This window comes from Gracilinanus agilis, chromosome 3 (assembly GCF_016433145.1).
Source record: "Gracilinanus agilis isolate LMUSP501 chromosome 3, AgileGrace, whole genome shotgun sequence".
Classification (NCBI taxonomy): domain Eukaryota; kingdom Metazoa; phylum Chordata; class Mammalia; order Didelphimorphia; family Didelphidae; genus Gracilinanus; species Gracilinanus agilis.
The window spans coordinates 58592373-58609052 of record NC_058132.1 but is presented as its reverse complement, the minus strand read 5'-3'; the positions used below and the strand labels follow the sequence as shown (position 1 = coordinate 58609052).

The window sequence follows — 16680 nt, the reverse complement described above, 5'->3', positions numbered from 1 at the left end:
AAAAAAATAACTTAGTTATACTTGGGATCAACATCTTACATTCTTGTGAAAAACATACTAGCTGAAAAAAAGTCAAAGAATTCAAGAGGTGCAAGAAGGCACAGTTCAGCCCTCCAAATAAAGAGAGCTGGCTGACTAGACACACAGAGGATAAGGACAAATGCAACCTTACTATTGGGTCCTATGACCAGTTACAGGTTTTATTGATTCTCATGGATTCTACCCCAAATGATGGCACATGAAAGGGAAAAAGGTTTCTCTTTCCCAGGATTCATAGTCGAGTCAAAATTCTAAAACATGGACTCTAAGAGCTAAGAAGAAAAATGAAAGACAACAATCATGTGATCCTTCTAGAAATGAAGTAGATTAACAGTAAATGCTTATCTGAATTTTACTTTTAAAGCAATTAAAAACAGCAGGGGATAAGCATTTATGTTGCAATTTACAGATCTACAATTACAAGGACTACATCTTTGGCAAACAATTCCAAGAAATACTTTAAGGCACTTTAATATACTACATGTTTGGCATCTAACTCCTATTGTCCATGGGGCCTATATTCCATCTTCATCTTCAGGAAGAAACTGTTAGATCCCAATAGGCCAAACAGCATTTTTGAGAAATGTCAAAAAGAAAAGCTTCAAGATGAAGGGCAGAAAAGAACTAATGCTGAACTCTAAAAAGGGACATAAGCATCCCTAAGCTCATAAGATACATTAGTGGATATATATTCTACCTCTGGCAGCAATGTATCTTACTTAATTGAAAAGATATTTGCTAGCTCAGTTATTCAGTGAGGTCTTAGGCCACACCAAAGCAATTACAGACATACTGGTAGATCCCTTCAGATTTATCTTGGGGAGCTGCCTCTAGGAAAACAGTCTATTCAAATAAGAAAATAGTGAAGAGATATTTCCTAATTGGTTCACAAAAAGGATTAAATCATCTGAGTAGTAAGTAAAAAGATTTTCTACATTCCCAAAACTAGTACAAAACTAGTTGCTCTTAGGACATTTGTGAACTATGTACAAAGACTCTTACCAGACTATGAAAACTAAAAAAGATCTTAGAAACTGTTTAACTTCTCCAAGTTTATACTTAGGATTTGATAACTGAAATGAGGAAATTTGAGAAGTAGGCCAAACAAGACACTCAAAAATCACAATAAGGAAAACATCTCCCTAAAAAAAAGCAGATTACAAAAGACAATGAGAAGAGGGGAAGAGAGAAGAAGGGGGAGTCAGGGCTTCCTGATTCAAAAGGGTTTTTAACAGGACTCTCCCTCCCCCCATCTCCATTACTACACCTCTATACTATAAGCTATTAAGGACCAAGAGCAGGCAAAAACCGACAACTGCCTCTGCCTTCCATATCTTGTAGCTGTGCCATCAGAATAGTAAAAAGCAAACGGTTGCTGTTCCACTCAGGTATGCATTTGGTGGGCCTTAATAAGATAAGATCTTTCTGTGAATAATCAAATGGGAAGTCGGGGCAGGGGTTTTCTTAGAAGATTGTCACTCAGATCAGTATACTTTTAAGAAGAGAATTGTCCCTATTACATACAGAAGTCTGTCCTGTACACAGATGCACAATGATATTCTAGAAGCTTAAACAACTTTTTTTTCTATTTTATAGTTTTCACAATAGCCCCTTTCCTGATTCATTCACAGGATCTGAATCCAATGATGAGATGTATTAATAATCCAGGAACTAGCACACAGAACATTTCCTCACTACAAACAAAAAGAGGCCCTGGGAAGTCTCACTTTTTATTGAGGGCAAGAATTCTAGTAGCTGTTGGTCAAAATTTATATGAAAAAGGAAGAAACTTTAAAGAAAACACACAATGTCAAGTATCAGGAAAGGAAATACAAAAATGAAACTTTTAAAGTTTTGCCTCTTTTATTCAATGCTAAAAATTGGTGCCTGAGAGAGTCAAATTCCTATGTCTTTAAATAAGCTGAGAAGTGAGAGGCAGGGGGAGGGGAGGAAATAACAACCCTCAGGCGGGTTTGTGAAGGTATTTTTTTGTTTGTTTGTTTAATACATCTGAAAAGAATGCATATACAAAGAATTGAGACATGAGAAAAGCATTGGTTCAACACTAATGAATCTACAAGAATTAGGACTTTGGGAAGATGAACAAGATTCCCTAGATATTAAAAAAACTGGAAACTGCAAACCAATAGTTTTCTGATAAAATCCCTATTTAACACTGGAGTCTTCGGTAAGACTTCTTCCCATGATTTTTATTATATTAGAGCCCCATCTTCTGGCTCTAGGGTTTCTCATATGCAAAACACAGATAAAGGGGATTCCCCTGACTGGTCCCTATGGTATCACATCTCCCTCCCACCAAGCTTCTTAATGAAGTTGGCTGTCTATCCCAAGCTCCCTTGAAAGATGATTGGAATCATTTTTTAGCCTGCCAACACCACTCCTGTTAGCCTTACTTATGAACACACCAGGTTCATTAGCTGTGTTTCATGAACACATGATAAACTGCACATCTTGGCTCAGAAGATTAGAGCAGGAGTGGCAGGAAAACAAAACCGGATTTTCTTTTTAAATTCTCATCTAAATCATTCTGGTGTGGTTCCAAAGGTACAGGCTTTTCTTCACTTATTGATGAAGTCTGAACTTTAGCCTCAAAAGCAGCAACTGGCATATCCCCTCAATGTCGTAGACAAGAATACAGTGCAACCCATAACAGGAGGAGGGAGAAGGGGCAATACATGGTTCACCCACTTGGGATTGTTTCACTCAACACTGGACCTACGCAGAGTGGGGAACGAAAAGGCAACTTTCAAAAAGGAGTATAAGTTACTGAGGGGGTGCATTCTATATACTCCTTCCTAAAGAGCACCAGGAGGGGAAATATCTTTCCTGAACCAGATCTGGGAAGTAGAATCAAACTTCTTCCCTCCCCTCCAAATCACCCCCCTCAAAAAAAAAACAACAACAAAAAAAAAAAAAAACCTACCCTCTGGCTAAAAGATTAGAAAAAAAAAATCCACCCACCCCCAAAAAAACCAATGCCACCCCCCACACACACTCAAAAAAAAAAAAAAAAAAACCTAAGAAGTCCCAGATTACTTGCCAGGTTGGCACCAGGGAGCAGCTTCAATAATTTTGAGCCTAGAATTAGTCTGTTACAGAGTCATTACAAGCATGCCTTGCTTTAAAAAAAAAAAAAAAAAGAAACAGTAAACAAAAATAAAAAACTAGTACTGATCAGTTTTCTGACAATACATAATTACTCAAAATTAACTAGCATTTAAACCGAGTTGGGAGGGAAACTGGGGGCCCCAATTGGCCCTCACACTAAGAGTGTGGGGGTGGGTGCAGGGCATTTGTCATTATTGCAAAAACGAATTTTAATATCTCTTTAGTTTGATTTAAACATTGCTTTTAGTATGATGCCGACACCAGCTTTGCAGAGGGGGCTCTGAAGGGATGTTCATAGCAGCACACATCTGCGGCTCTTCTTCGGTTCCGGAGGCTCCAGGGCAGCCAGTATCGCCTCATCAAATACATTCTTTAGGCCTTTCTGAAAAGGGGTAGAGAGAGAAAATGGGCAGTCTGATTCAGTACAGTAATTAGACAAAATGAAAAGCAAATACCCCCCAGAATGGTAACCAAGATATGAGAATAGGAAGCAACCACCCATGATCTCAATTCCACTATCTCTTTCCATCAAGTTTGATCCAAGGTATGTATTATAACTAGGAAGTTATGCAGCAGGTAGCCAAGAATTTCGTGACAGACACACTGGACTTTTGAGGATGCTTTTTGCAAACCAACATATGGAGCAAGAAGCAAACAGGCATGTGTATATCTTGCTCAATTCAAGGTGAGTTTGTGATGTATTAGAACTTGGCGCACAGAGACATAATACCTCTGCCTACATATGAAGCAGTGAAATATTGACCCAAGTGAGGACTCTGGGAATTCAAATATGGTGCAGGGGCATCTTGCAGCATGGATAGACTTCAGGAAGCCCAAGTTAGCAAAAAGTCACTTGATGAGACCCTCTTGTCCCGCCCACTAGAAGTAGCTGGGGCAATACCAGAAGTGGTGAATGTGTTAGCATAAATCAGATATAAGGAAAGCAAGAAAGATGGGTACCTTATCCACAAGTCAATCTAAAGCAAGTCAGTGCAACAGGAATAAAGCTTCATCAGGCATTCATACAAACAATTGCAATTCTTTTAATAACAAAATTTTAAGGTAGCTACACAATTATGTTTTCCTCATAATGACAAATCAAAAGCAAGAAAATAAAGGCAGCAGAGCTTTACATATGAACATTAACAAACCTTAGTTTAGGTTCAACTATTAAAATGGACTTAGGGTATTAAAAGTTATCGTAACAAATGTGTTTGTAAAGCAGTAGCAGATACATGAACACGTCCTCCTCCCTCCCCACCCAAACCCCAAGCCTGACAGATACCACTACAGCACAGACAGCCAAAGCACTAGCAACAGAAAGGGTCAATGCACAGGGGGGAAAAATTAGAAAGAATCCATCACATTACAGCGCTACTAGCAGGTCACCTCTTCCCATGTAGGTTTGTCATGCAAGTACAATTAATAACAGCTTCACAAGTATAAAATGAGATGTGTGCATGATTCCATCCACTGTTGAGTGGTGGGTATTCCTTTATTTTCTCCTAAAGAGCATTTTTAATGCTAGACCTGAGCCCCCTTTTATTCCAGTTACCAAAACCATAAAGCTCCAAGTATTGGGCAACCCAAGGGGCAAAACAAATCTGCCTCCAGATAACAAAGTATTTTGTGTTTTACTAAGATAGATAGATATGTAATGCAGTTTTTAACCAGAAAACTAATAATACAGAGGTTGCTCTAAGATGGTAAGTAAAAAGACGCAGAGGCTTTCAAACAGGATCGTTTTATTCCTTTGTGTTGTTTTTTTGTTTTGTTTTGTTTTTTAAAACGGAGATTCTACAGTGTTGGGACAGGAAGCAGCAGCAAAGAGGGGAAGGAGAAAACAGTTTAGAATATACAGCACTTCCTTTTGGGTTGAGTTTCCGGAGGCTCGAGGGCAGCTAGGATAGCCTCATCAAACACATTCTTCAGACCTCTCTACAAGACAGAGGGAAGGAAAGAGAACAGCAGCTAGGTTAGAGGATTACAAAGAGACTAGCAGATACAAACAGCACCCAAGGATAAAAAAGGACTGAATGCACATAAAAAAGTAGGTGAGTGCAGGATTTAAAAAAGAGATTTGAAAGAAAATATGTACTACACCTGGAAATATATAAGAATTAAAAAGGATAGAAGACAAGATCAAGACATGGCTTTTGGCCCTCTATTCCCCACCTATTACTTTACCCAGGAATGAAATCTCAGGAGTGACTTGCTCATGGTTCAATATGATTCTTTAAAGGGTTAGTACAATGAATCTCCTACACCACCATATTGTCAATATGGTAAAAGGCAAGAATTTAATTGTAATGGTAACTGTGGACATGCCAAATCCTGGAGTATTTCGAATAGCTAAATCTGTTCTTTTTAGCATTTGTATGAAAATAAAAGGGTAGGCAGAAATCCAGGTGTTTGTTTGAATACAAGGGCAGTATTTGGAATATCACTGCAAACTCATTTTGCTTGTTTAAAAAAACTTCATGATTGTCCAAAAAATATTTTTAAATGGTGATTAAAATTTCTGTCTTATGTGAATTCAGCCTCTGAATAACTGAAGAACATAAAGCAATAGACTGATATGGGCATGCTATTTGTTTCTAAATGTTAGCAATATATCTACAGTGACTGAAACCCAATTTCAAAATAAGCTTATCTTTCCCAATACAAATTCTCATCAATTTCAAATTAGTTTTAATTGCTTAGCAGAAGTTTAAGAGAAGAAAGCTCTAAAACAGCATCAGCTTCAGTTATTCAGCAATATTAAGCACATTAACATCACCCAAGTTAGAGGAAAACAAGAAAGATACAAGGAGTTACAGTATTAAAGCAAGCGGGTCCAATGTGCTCATAATAATTGCCCAAGTGCATCATAGCACAAAACATGGAGTGGAGAAACAGAATTGTCTCCTGGATCTACAAATACAAAAAAGAATCAACTTATGTTACAACCAATGCAGCAGTGGGTCAAAGAAGCTCGATAATGACTATCCACAATCACTCAGGTCTCCTCCAAGGATAGTGAGTTTAAAGAGAACCCCAAAAAGTTTCTCTTTTTCTTTAGCCCACAACCACTTCATCTGTCACAAGAGTTATCTCAAAGCCTTAAAATTCCTAGAAAAACCAAAGACTCCCAAGATCCTTTCACAGAATGCCAGAACTTCCCTGCTGCATAACCATGTTAACTCAGGGACCAGGTAACTAATAAGTAGAAACTTATGTCAACAAAGCTTTACATCAGGATTGGATAAATACATTCTCCCTAACTGGCACACAAGTTAAAATGCAAAAAAAAAAAAAAAAAAATCAAGAAAATACTAAGATCCAAGAAGAGCTCTCTTGTTCTCTTATCACTTAGGATTAAGAGCATTTTAGCCCGTTAATACAACACAGACTCCTTGAACGCAAGGCTTTGTGGAGATCATGTATAAGAGATCCTTGTTCTTTAGTTAATGGTTGTACTAGATGGCTGAGGTCACTTTGAACAGATGCTTAGGATATGGTAACACCTTGAACAAATAAGTGCTCAATAGAAATTTAAATGAATTACATAGAAAGATTAACAAATACTAAAGAGAAACAAAAATCTGGTTCCACTACCACCTAGAGAGGGAGAGAGAAGAGGATATCATCCCAGAAGGGATGAGAAAGATGACAATTTAAGAGTTACTATTAGAATATCAATGAAAGGACAAATTAAAAAGTAGGCATTGGAAACTAAACAGTAACATTAAGAAAAAAGAATTGCAGATTTTTCAAGTTAGAGGGGACAACAGCAGCCATTTAGTTCAACCCATACTCCAAACAAAGAAATCTCCACTACATTATACCTGACAGTGGGTCATCCAGTCTTACCTTAAATTCTCCCTCCTAAATAGAGGACAGGGTCTCATTACCTCCATTACACACTTTTGAACAGTTCTATTTGTTATGAAGTTTTTCCTGACCTCAAACCTAGATTTGCCTTTAATAGTCCTTCAAATACTTTTTAAAATAGCATGTTCATCCATGCCCCACACCCAACAAAAATCTCTTCCAAGTCTTCTCCAAGATAAGCATGTCAAGTTCTTTCAACCAATCTTCATGACATGCAATCATGGTCTTTTAGTATGCTAGCTTTTTCTTGACACTCTCCATTTTATTAAATTCCTTCTCAATTAACAGATCTCAGAACTAAACCAATATTCCAAATGTGATCTGACCAGGGCAAAGTATAGTCAAGACCATCATGTCCTTACTCCCGGGAAAAAGTTATTTCTTAATATATCCCAAGATCATATCTAGCTTTCTTCTCCTTTACTTTTCTTTTTTCTTTAAAAAAATTTTTGAGGGGGAAGGGTGAGGGTGGGAGACACAGAGAGATATGCTGCCAATATCAAAATCAATGACATTGAGTTTGAGATCTGTTAAAACACTCGGGTCTTTTTCAAACCATTTTTTTTTAGCCCAAGCATAATTCCTAATAAATTTCATCTTTTTCAGCCAAATGCCTACATATAATGACTAGAAATTTTCACATAATATGTATATATAGTATTTTCCCATAAAACACTTGATGTAGCCAAAGTAAATTAACTAACAAATCATAGAATAAGCCATAACAAAAAACGAACTACCTGCCAACCACATACATATAACAAAAAGGTACTCTTGGAATTATATAGCAGCTACACTATAACAAATTAACATTAAAAAACATCTTTGAGGTAACAGAGAAAAAAGATCTTTCAAGTATATTCACAAGTGCACAATAGTCATTGCTCTCCAAAAAAAATCAAAGAACATCTGTATTCATAGATAAAGGAAATCAGTAAAGTTACTGGAAACACTCTTTGGCTAATCATGCATAAATTGCTTTAGCAACCAACCCAAGGTCTCAATGAGATTTCTACACTAATTGCTTTCTCACATCACGTTTTTTCACAGCCCCAAAGGATTGTCAGGGGAAAAAAAATAGGTTAAGATAATGGGGGTACAACCCTTCAATTAAAACTCCCTATAATCAGTGAACAAATGAATAACCCAGAGCCCAAACACATACACATCCCAGGTAACTCCACAACCAGCATCCATTAAGCAGGTACAATCAGGAACAATGGAAAGAAAGAAGACCTCAAAAGACCAGAAAGGCTTAATTTTAGGGGACTTAGAAATTGGAGATGAAAGTAAACAAAAATAAATACAACATAGATCTAGCTATGGAAGCAATATCCAAGAGTTTTACTTGAGAAAATAAAGTTCTCGATTATTTTGACTACTCTAACTCCACTAACCATGAAAAGTTAGTTGTTTTCCAACTATTAACATTAACAGAATAAAAACAGATTTAGAAAAAATGTTAGACCCAGGAGAACAAAACTGAAAAAATTTGATCTTACTTTGCTCTGTACTTTTTATAAACCAAAATAAATGAACACTTTCCTTTTTCTTTTCTTTTTTTTTTTTAAACCTTTACCTTCCGTTTTAGAGTCAATACTGTGTATTGGCTCCAAGGCAGAAGAGTGGTAAGGGCAGGCAATGGGGGGTCAAGTGACTTGCCCAGGGTCACACAGCTGAGAAGTGTCTGAGGCCAGATTTGAACCTAGAACCTCCCCGTCTCTAGGCCTGGCTCTCAATCCACTGAGCTACCCAGCTGCCCCCACACTTACCCTTTTCTAAAAGGGAAGCATACATGTCTATAGGAAATGAATATCATGAGTACAACATGATATAAAAAGTTAAATTTTCTATATGTAACAAGAATCCAATTAAAAGCTATAAATTTCACCCAAAAAAATGTTTCTAGGTAATTCTCACTTACTATTCTGATGAGTCTTCTCATGTTCTTCCCAGGAAGCTATTCTGGACAGTTGATCAACTAATAGTAGAAATAGCCCTGACATGGTAAGGTGACCTAAAATTATCACTGTTGTCAACTACAGTACAATGCATGGTCTCCAAATAAGGTTTCACCTGTGTAAGCGCAGAACACTCCACGTATTTGACAGCCTTCAGGTCTCGAGCTAGCTTTTCAGCAGTTTCTGGAGTGATGGGCTTCTGTTTGTTCTTGGCAAGTTTCTCAATAGTCGAAGGATCATCTCTGAGATCAATTTGGGTCCCAACAAGCAAGAAAGGGGTCTTTGGACAGTGGTGAGTAATCTCTGGTACCCACTAAAGGCGTGAAACATACAAACATCAATTAATTTTGAGGTTACTCAAATGGTTCACAAAGAAGAATGGAGAAGGATGTTAAAAATATTTGCTCAACACACCTTTTCTTTCACATTTTCAAATGAGGATGGGGATACCACTGAAAAACAGACAAGAAACACATCTGTCTGTGGATAACTGAGAGGCCGTAATCTGTCATAATCTTCCTGTCCTAGAACGAAAAAGGGAAATTATCAGTACTGAAACTAGATCATTTCACAAAATGAAAATCATGCATATGTATATATGTGTTCACACACAAAGTAGTTTTCACCATGGCACGCACCTACAAACCTAGTTAAGAACATTTTGGCTATATTAAAAGCAATTCGCCTGATAGAAAATTGATGGTAATATCACATGGAGTTTCTGTGGCTGACATAAAACAACTTCATTTCCCACCTAACTATACTTCTTAGAATTACTGCACTATTTCCCCAGGAATTTCATCAACCTGCACTTTCTGCCCCTCTGATTAAAGTGTGGGGTGATGAACTCCTCCAAAACTTACATTTATTTAAGAAGGCTCTTCCTTAGCCTCTTCCTCCCTTCAGCTTCCTTTGCATGTTGTCTTCCCTTATTAGATTATAAACGTGAGAGTAGGAACTGTCTTTTTTTTCATATTCATATTCCTAGTGCTTAGCAAAGTCCCTAAGTATATCATGGGTGTTTAATAAATGTTTATTGACTATGTATTGGCTATTGGTACAAGCAATTATTTTAAACTAATACATACTTCCAGGACAAACATCTGAAAATGACTCAAATTCAGAAAACTAAATTAGCTACAAGTAGTTGGAAAGACAAAGTAAAACCTTAATAAAAACCACATTAACAAATCTACATATTAATACTTAAGACAAGCCAATAGCTACTGTTAAAAACATCAATATATTTGGCAAGAATTATCTAGGCAGGAAATTTTCTTCTTAATCTGAGAATGGATATAATGATCTAGCAGGCAAATGGAAGCAATCTCAAAATACTATCAGGTCATGTCAATATAAAGTCAAAGAAGTCATTCCTATTACAAATTTAAGAATCAGAGCCATCAGATTCAACATTTTTACTGCACTTACTCTAAAACAAAAATCTTCACAATAATCCTGTGAAGTGGATATTATCCTCATTTTAAGAATGAAAAAATACTCAGAAAATTACTCAGAAAAATTTAAGTGACTTGCCCAAAGTCAGAGTGAGATAACAGAGCTTATACTCAAACCCAAAATTGATTCCTCAAATCTACCATTTTTATCATAATGAAACAGCTGTCTTATCCTACTTATGCAAAATCATTCAGCCTCAGAATTAGGGCAAGGTATTAGGGTTAAATTTGAAGGGCTTTAATAATATAAAGAATTATAAAGTTTTGAACTCTTTTATATCCTTCCAATAAGTCACAGGAACCAGAATTATGATAAGCATATTATAAACAAATCTAAACTCTTTATTAAAATTCATATTTGCATTAACTACCTTAAGGTTTACAAAGTACTGTCTCCACAACTACCCTATGAGATAGGCAATACAAGTAGCCTCTTTTCATAGATGAGGAACCTGGATGAGAGATAAGTTTCCTTCTGAGTAGAATAAAGCCGGCGTCGTTTTTTGGCCAGGGGTTCCAAACACCGATAGAGATGGAATCCAAGTGTTTGGAAAAGAAAATATGCCTAGGAGTTTGAAATCAATATTGATATCTATTTTGTTTGGACCTATTATTTCACTGGAAATGGAGGAGAGCAAAGTTCTTCTGTAGGGACCAATATGTAATTTGCAAAATAATATTTTTTAAAAACATTTTTTTTTCGGGGGCAGCTGGGTAGCTCAGTGGAGTGAGAGCCAGGCCTAGAGACAGGAGGTCCTAGATTCAAACCCGACCTCAGCCACTTCCCAGCTGTGTGACCCTGGGCAAGTCACTTGACCCCCATTGCCCACCCTTACCAATCTTCCACCTATGAGAAATACACCGAAGTACAAGGGTTTAAAAAAATTTTTTTTATTTTCCCCCTATTATATGTAAAAACATTTTTAACATTCATTTTTTTAAACTTGAGATCCAAATTCTCTTCTTTTTTTGACCATTCCTCCTTTATTCCCTCCCTTCCTCTACCCTGAGATGGCAACCAATCTGATATAGATTTTACATGTGTAATGATGTAAAACATTTTTCCATTGTCATTTTGTAGAAGTTATCAAATAAAAAATAAATAAATAAAATGAAATATGATCTATTTCAGTCTGCAAATTTCTCAGAGGGCAAATAGCATTTTTTATCACAAGTCTGGGATTGTCTTGGATCACTATATTGCTGAGAATAAGTAGGTCATTCACAGTTGTTCATCAAGAAATATTACTATCATTCAAAGTAATTCTAGACCAGTGATGGGCAAACTTTTAAAAGAGGGGGCCAAAGGAAAGGAAATGCTCATCTGTCAGTCTGTTTCTAAGGCAACTCTTTCGAAGTTTCATTGTACTGTATCCTACTCATTGTATTCATCAGATTAGGAATAATATGGCGCAGCTGGATAGAACATTTCAGGGGACAGCATCTGGCTGAGGGCCATAGTTTGCCCATCACTGTTCTAGACAATATAAAATACAAATCCAGCAACTATATGAACACAATTATAAAACACTCTTCACACAAATAAAATCAGATCTAAATAATTAGAAAAACATTAATTCCTCCAGGATAGGCAGAGCCAATAGTGAAAATGATAATCCTCTCTAAATTAATTTACCTAATTCATTGCCATACCAAACTACCAAAAATTATTTCTTATATATAACTGAAAAAAAATCAGCGTTCATCTAGAAGACAAAAAGGCCAAAAATACCGAGGGAATTAATGAAAAAAAAGTGGAAGGAAGCCTGGCTATACTAAATCTCAAATTAGACCATAAAACATGAATCATCAAAACAATCTAGTTACTGGCTAAGAAATAGTGGTGGATCAGTGAAATAGATTGGACAGTCAACACCCTTGGCAACTTAATGTTTAATAAACCCAAAGATCCAAGTTTGGGGGGAAAAGAACTTACTATCTGACCAAAACTGCTGGGAAAAATGGAAAGCAGTATGACAGAGACTAGGCATGGACCAATATCTCACACCATATACCTGGATAAAGTCAAAATGAATATATGATCGGGGCAGCTGGGTAGCTCAGTGGAGTGAGAGTCAGGCCTAGAGACAGGAGGTCCTAGGTTCAAACCCGGCCTCAGCCACTTCCCAGCTGTGTGACCCTGGGCAAGTCACTTGACCCCCATTGCCCACCCTTGCCAATCTTCCACCTATGAGACAATACACCGAAGTACAAGGGTTAAAAAAAAAAAAATGAATATATGATCTAGAAATAAAAGGTGACACTTTTAAAAAATTAGGGGAATATGGAAAAAGCTATCTGTCAAGACTTATGGATAAGGGAAGAAAATTTATGACCAAACAAGACATAGAGAACATCATGAAAAGTAAAATCAGTTATTTTGATTACATTAATTAAAAGGGTTTTGTACAAATAAAACCAACACAACCAAGATTAGAAGGGAAACAACAAATCTGGGGGGAAATCTTATAGCAAGTATCTCTGTCAAACAACTCATCTCTCAAATATATAGAAGAACCGAGTTGAATTTACAAAAATATTTTTTGTAATCAAAAAATCATCAAAAAATGGTCAAAGGATATAAACAGGCAGTTCTCGGAGGAAGAAATTAACACTATCCATAGTCATATGAAAAAAATGCTCCAAATCACTACTGACTTAGAGAAAAGCAAATTAAAACAATTTTGAGAAACCACACCTCACATCTATGACTTAAAATGTCTAATGACTTAAATGGAAAATGATAAATGTTGGCTGGGTCGTATGGTTGGTGGTGAAACTGTCAACTGACTCAACCATGCTCGTGGCAGGCTCAAAGGGTCCTTTTTTGACCCAGAAATACCACTACTGCATCTGTAATCTAAAAAGAAGGATTTACCTGTACCAAAATATTTTTAATCAGCTCCTTTTATAATTGGAAACTGAGGAGTTGTCCATCATTTGGACAACGGATGAACAAGTTGTGGTATGTGGCTGTAATGAAATACTATTGTGCCATAAGGAATGATGAACAGGATGAGTTCAGAAAAACCAGGAAAGACTTATATGAACTGATGCAAAGTAAAATGAGAAGAACCAGGAGCACAGTATACACACTAACAGAAATATTAAATGATGATCAAACTGTGAAGGTTCAAATTATGAGCAAAGTAAGTCTCCAAGATAACCACAAGGAACTTGTGATGAAAATGCTATCCATAGCCAAAGAAGGAACTGTAGGAATCTGAGTATAGATCAAAGCATATATCTTCCACTATATTTCCTTCATGAGATTTCTATTGTATATGTGACATGTGGCTTTTATAATGACATAAGCAATATGGAAATATACATTACATGAAAGTATGGATATAATCTATATCAAACTATCCATCCTCTAGGGAAGGGGACAAACTTGGAATTTTAAAATGTCAAAAAAACAACTGTCAAAAGTTATTTGTCCATGCAACTGGGAAAAAAAAATATTGCTGCCATGTACAAAGTCCTTCTGGTTCTGCTTACTTCACTTTGCATCAGTTCATGTAAGTCTTCCCAGATTTTTCTGAAATCATCCTGTTTGTCATTTCTTGTAACAGAGTATTCCATACCAATCATATACCACAATTTATTCAGTCATTCCCCAATTGATGCACAACCTCTCAATTTCTAATTCTTTGCTACCACAAAAAGAGCTACAATAAATATTTTTGTACAAATAGATCATTTTCCTTTTTTTTTTTTTTTAAATCTATTTGGGATACAGACCTAGTAATGGTATTGATGGATCAAAGGGTATGCAGTTTCTGAGTCCTTTGAGCATAGTTCCAAATTGTAATCCAGAATGGTTATATCATATTGCCATCTCCACCAACAGTAATTAGTATCCCAATTTTTCCACTTCCTCTCCAACATTTATCATTTTCCTTTTCTATCATATTAGTCTATCTGATAAATGCTAGACAACACCTCCATTGTTTTAATTTACATTTCTCTAATCAAGAATGAATTAGATTGGGGCAGATGGGTGGCTCAGTGGATTGAGAGCCAGGTCTAGAGACAGGAAGGAGGTCCTATGTTCAAATCTGGCCTCAGACACTTCCTAGCTGTGTGACCTTGGGCAAGTCACTTGACCCCCATTGCCTAGCCCTTACCACTCTTCTGCCTTGGGCCCCAATACACAGTATTGATTCCAAGATGGAAGGTAAGAGTTTTTATATATATTTTTTAAAAGAGTGAATCAGAACATTTCTTCCTATGACTATAGATGGCTTTGATTCTTATCTAAAAACTGCCTGTTCATATCCTTTGACCATTTATCAAATAGAGAAAACTTTTATTTTTGTATATTTGGCTTAGTTCTCTAGATATTTGAGAAATTAGTCCTTTATCAGAGATACGTACTTCTACAAAATAAGATACTTTTGGGAGAACATGAGAGGCTAAGTAACTTGGCTCACAATATATGTGTCAACAGCAGGACTGGACTTGAACCAAATTCTTACAGAATCCAAGAATATAGTTACACCACACTGTCTCTATGTTTCTAACATCTAAAAAGTCTTAAATTGCCTGATTTTTAGTAGGTTCATTTTTTTTTTTTAATCCTTACCTTCTGTCTTATTATCAATACTAAGTTTCAGTCCCAAGACAAAAGATCAGTTAAGGCTTGGCAACTGGGGTTGACTTGCCATGGGTTGCACGGCTAGGAAGTATCAGATCCAGATTTTAACCCAGGACTTCCCATCTCCAGGCTTGGCTCTCTATTCACTGAGCTACCTACCTGCCCCTAGCAAGTCACTTATAAAATATTAACCTAAATATGAAAAAGAAGCCAAGATTTCAAGTTCCTGTGGTTTCAAACAAAATAAAAGCAGTCACATGCAAAGAAATGAGAGTTGGATTCAGCAGTCAAAGAATCCAAGTCCAAATCTCAGCTCTGGCTTAACTGTGTGCCTCTGGTCAAACTACTTACTTTTCTAGGCCTCTGTTTCAGAGTTTCAGGTAATTCATCTGGAAAACTGTAATTACTATTATAACTAGCTCACAAGTTTATGAGGCTCAAATAAAAACATGTGTGTAAAGAACTATGTGGTCCTAAAAGCACTATACATATAGTAAACTAAAGGGAAAAAAAGAGGGCTTTAGTCTACTGACTTAGACACTTTAGACACTGACTTCCCACTAGATTGTCAAAGGACGTCAACAAATATTCTCAAAATAAGAATCCCAAGTTATTACCACATGAAATAATGTTCCAAAATAGTAGAAGAAATTAAATTAAAATAACCCTGAAGTTTTACTTCAGATCCTCCTTGTAAAAACTGGGATGTTTGACAGATGATGGGAAGGGTCACTTAGTCAAGTGACTAAAATATACCAGGAGACCAATGATAAGAAACTACTCAAATACCAAATCCCAAAATATTTATTGCAGTATTTTTTGATGGCCAACGAAAGGAAAGAAAATGTATGTCCACTGATTGAGAAATGACTAAATACCATGGCCTGTGTTGAGTATGACTGGACTATAAGAAACAACAAATGTGACTGAATACAGACAAGCATAGAAAGATTTACATAAACTGACACAAAGAGAAGCATTATACTACAAAATGGAGAAAAAATGAAAAATGTACAAAATGGAGAAAAAAATGAAAAATGTACAAAATGGTAAAGAGCCACCAAAAAATTCAAAAGAGAACTACAAAAGTATAAAAAACAAGCACAGCCTAAAAGAACACATATGAAAAGACAACCTCACCCTCCTCTGGAGAAGTAGAAGGTCCACAGATACAGTACACAATGAATACACTGTCACTGTACACTGATATTTTCCCCTCTTACATCTTTAAAAAATAATACTATTTGTTATTTGGGTTGGCTCTCTAGGAGGGGGAAGAGAAATAGGAAAGATATTGGGAGAAATTATGGTGACGGCTAAAATTTTCAAATTCTCACCTCACCCCCCCCCAAAGATGCTATGGCCAATCTTTGGGCAACGCGCCTCTCTTCAGATAAGAAGAATGACCCAGTCCATCGCCAATCTAATATTCAAACCCCTTCCATTTGGACAGAACTTTCTAAGAACTTAAGATGGCAAAATCAAATGCACAATACAATCTGCAACTCCTCGAGGTTCTGTGTTCCCTGCAAGTGTGCAGAACACAATCCATCCATGCTAGTCCATTTTGTACAATTCTTGTTCATGTCTTCTATAAGTTTATTTTGGGGGGGGGGGGGGT

The 16680-nt window shown here is 36.5% G+C and overlaps 1 protein-coding gene across 2 annotated transcripts in view; it reads right to left on the bottom strand.

The window, feature by feature from the left end:
* Positions 1-3049: 3049 nt before the first annotated feature.
* CDC42 (cell division cycle 42) overlaps positions 3050-16680 on the bottom strand; it is an 18794-nt gene continuing 5163 nt past the window's right edge. The window contains exons 3-5 of one of the 2 annotated variants that reach the window (XM_044667844.1): positions 9417-9526; positions 9118-9315; positions 3050-3550 (exon numbers count right to left, since the gene is read on the bottom strand). In XM_044667844.1, the coding sequence (XP_044523779.1) occupies positions 3461-3550; positions 9118-9315; positions 9417-9526 (398 nt within the window). In that variant the 3' untranslated portion in view covers positions 3050-3460. Of the gene's footprint in view, positions 3551-4515; positions 5107-9117; positions 9316-9416; positions 9527-16680 lie in introns of those variants that run through there. The other variant, XM_044667845.1, reaches the window with a different exon arrangement.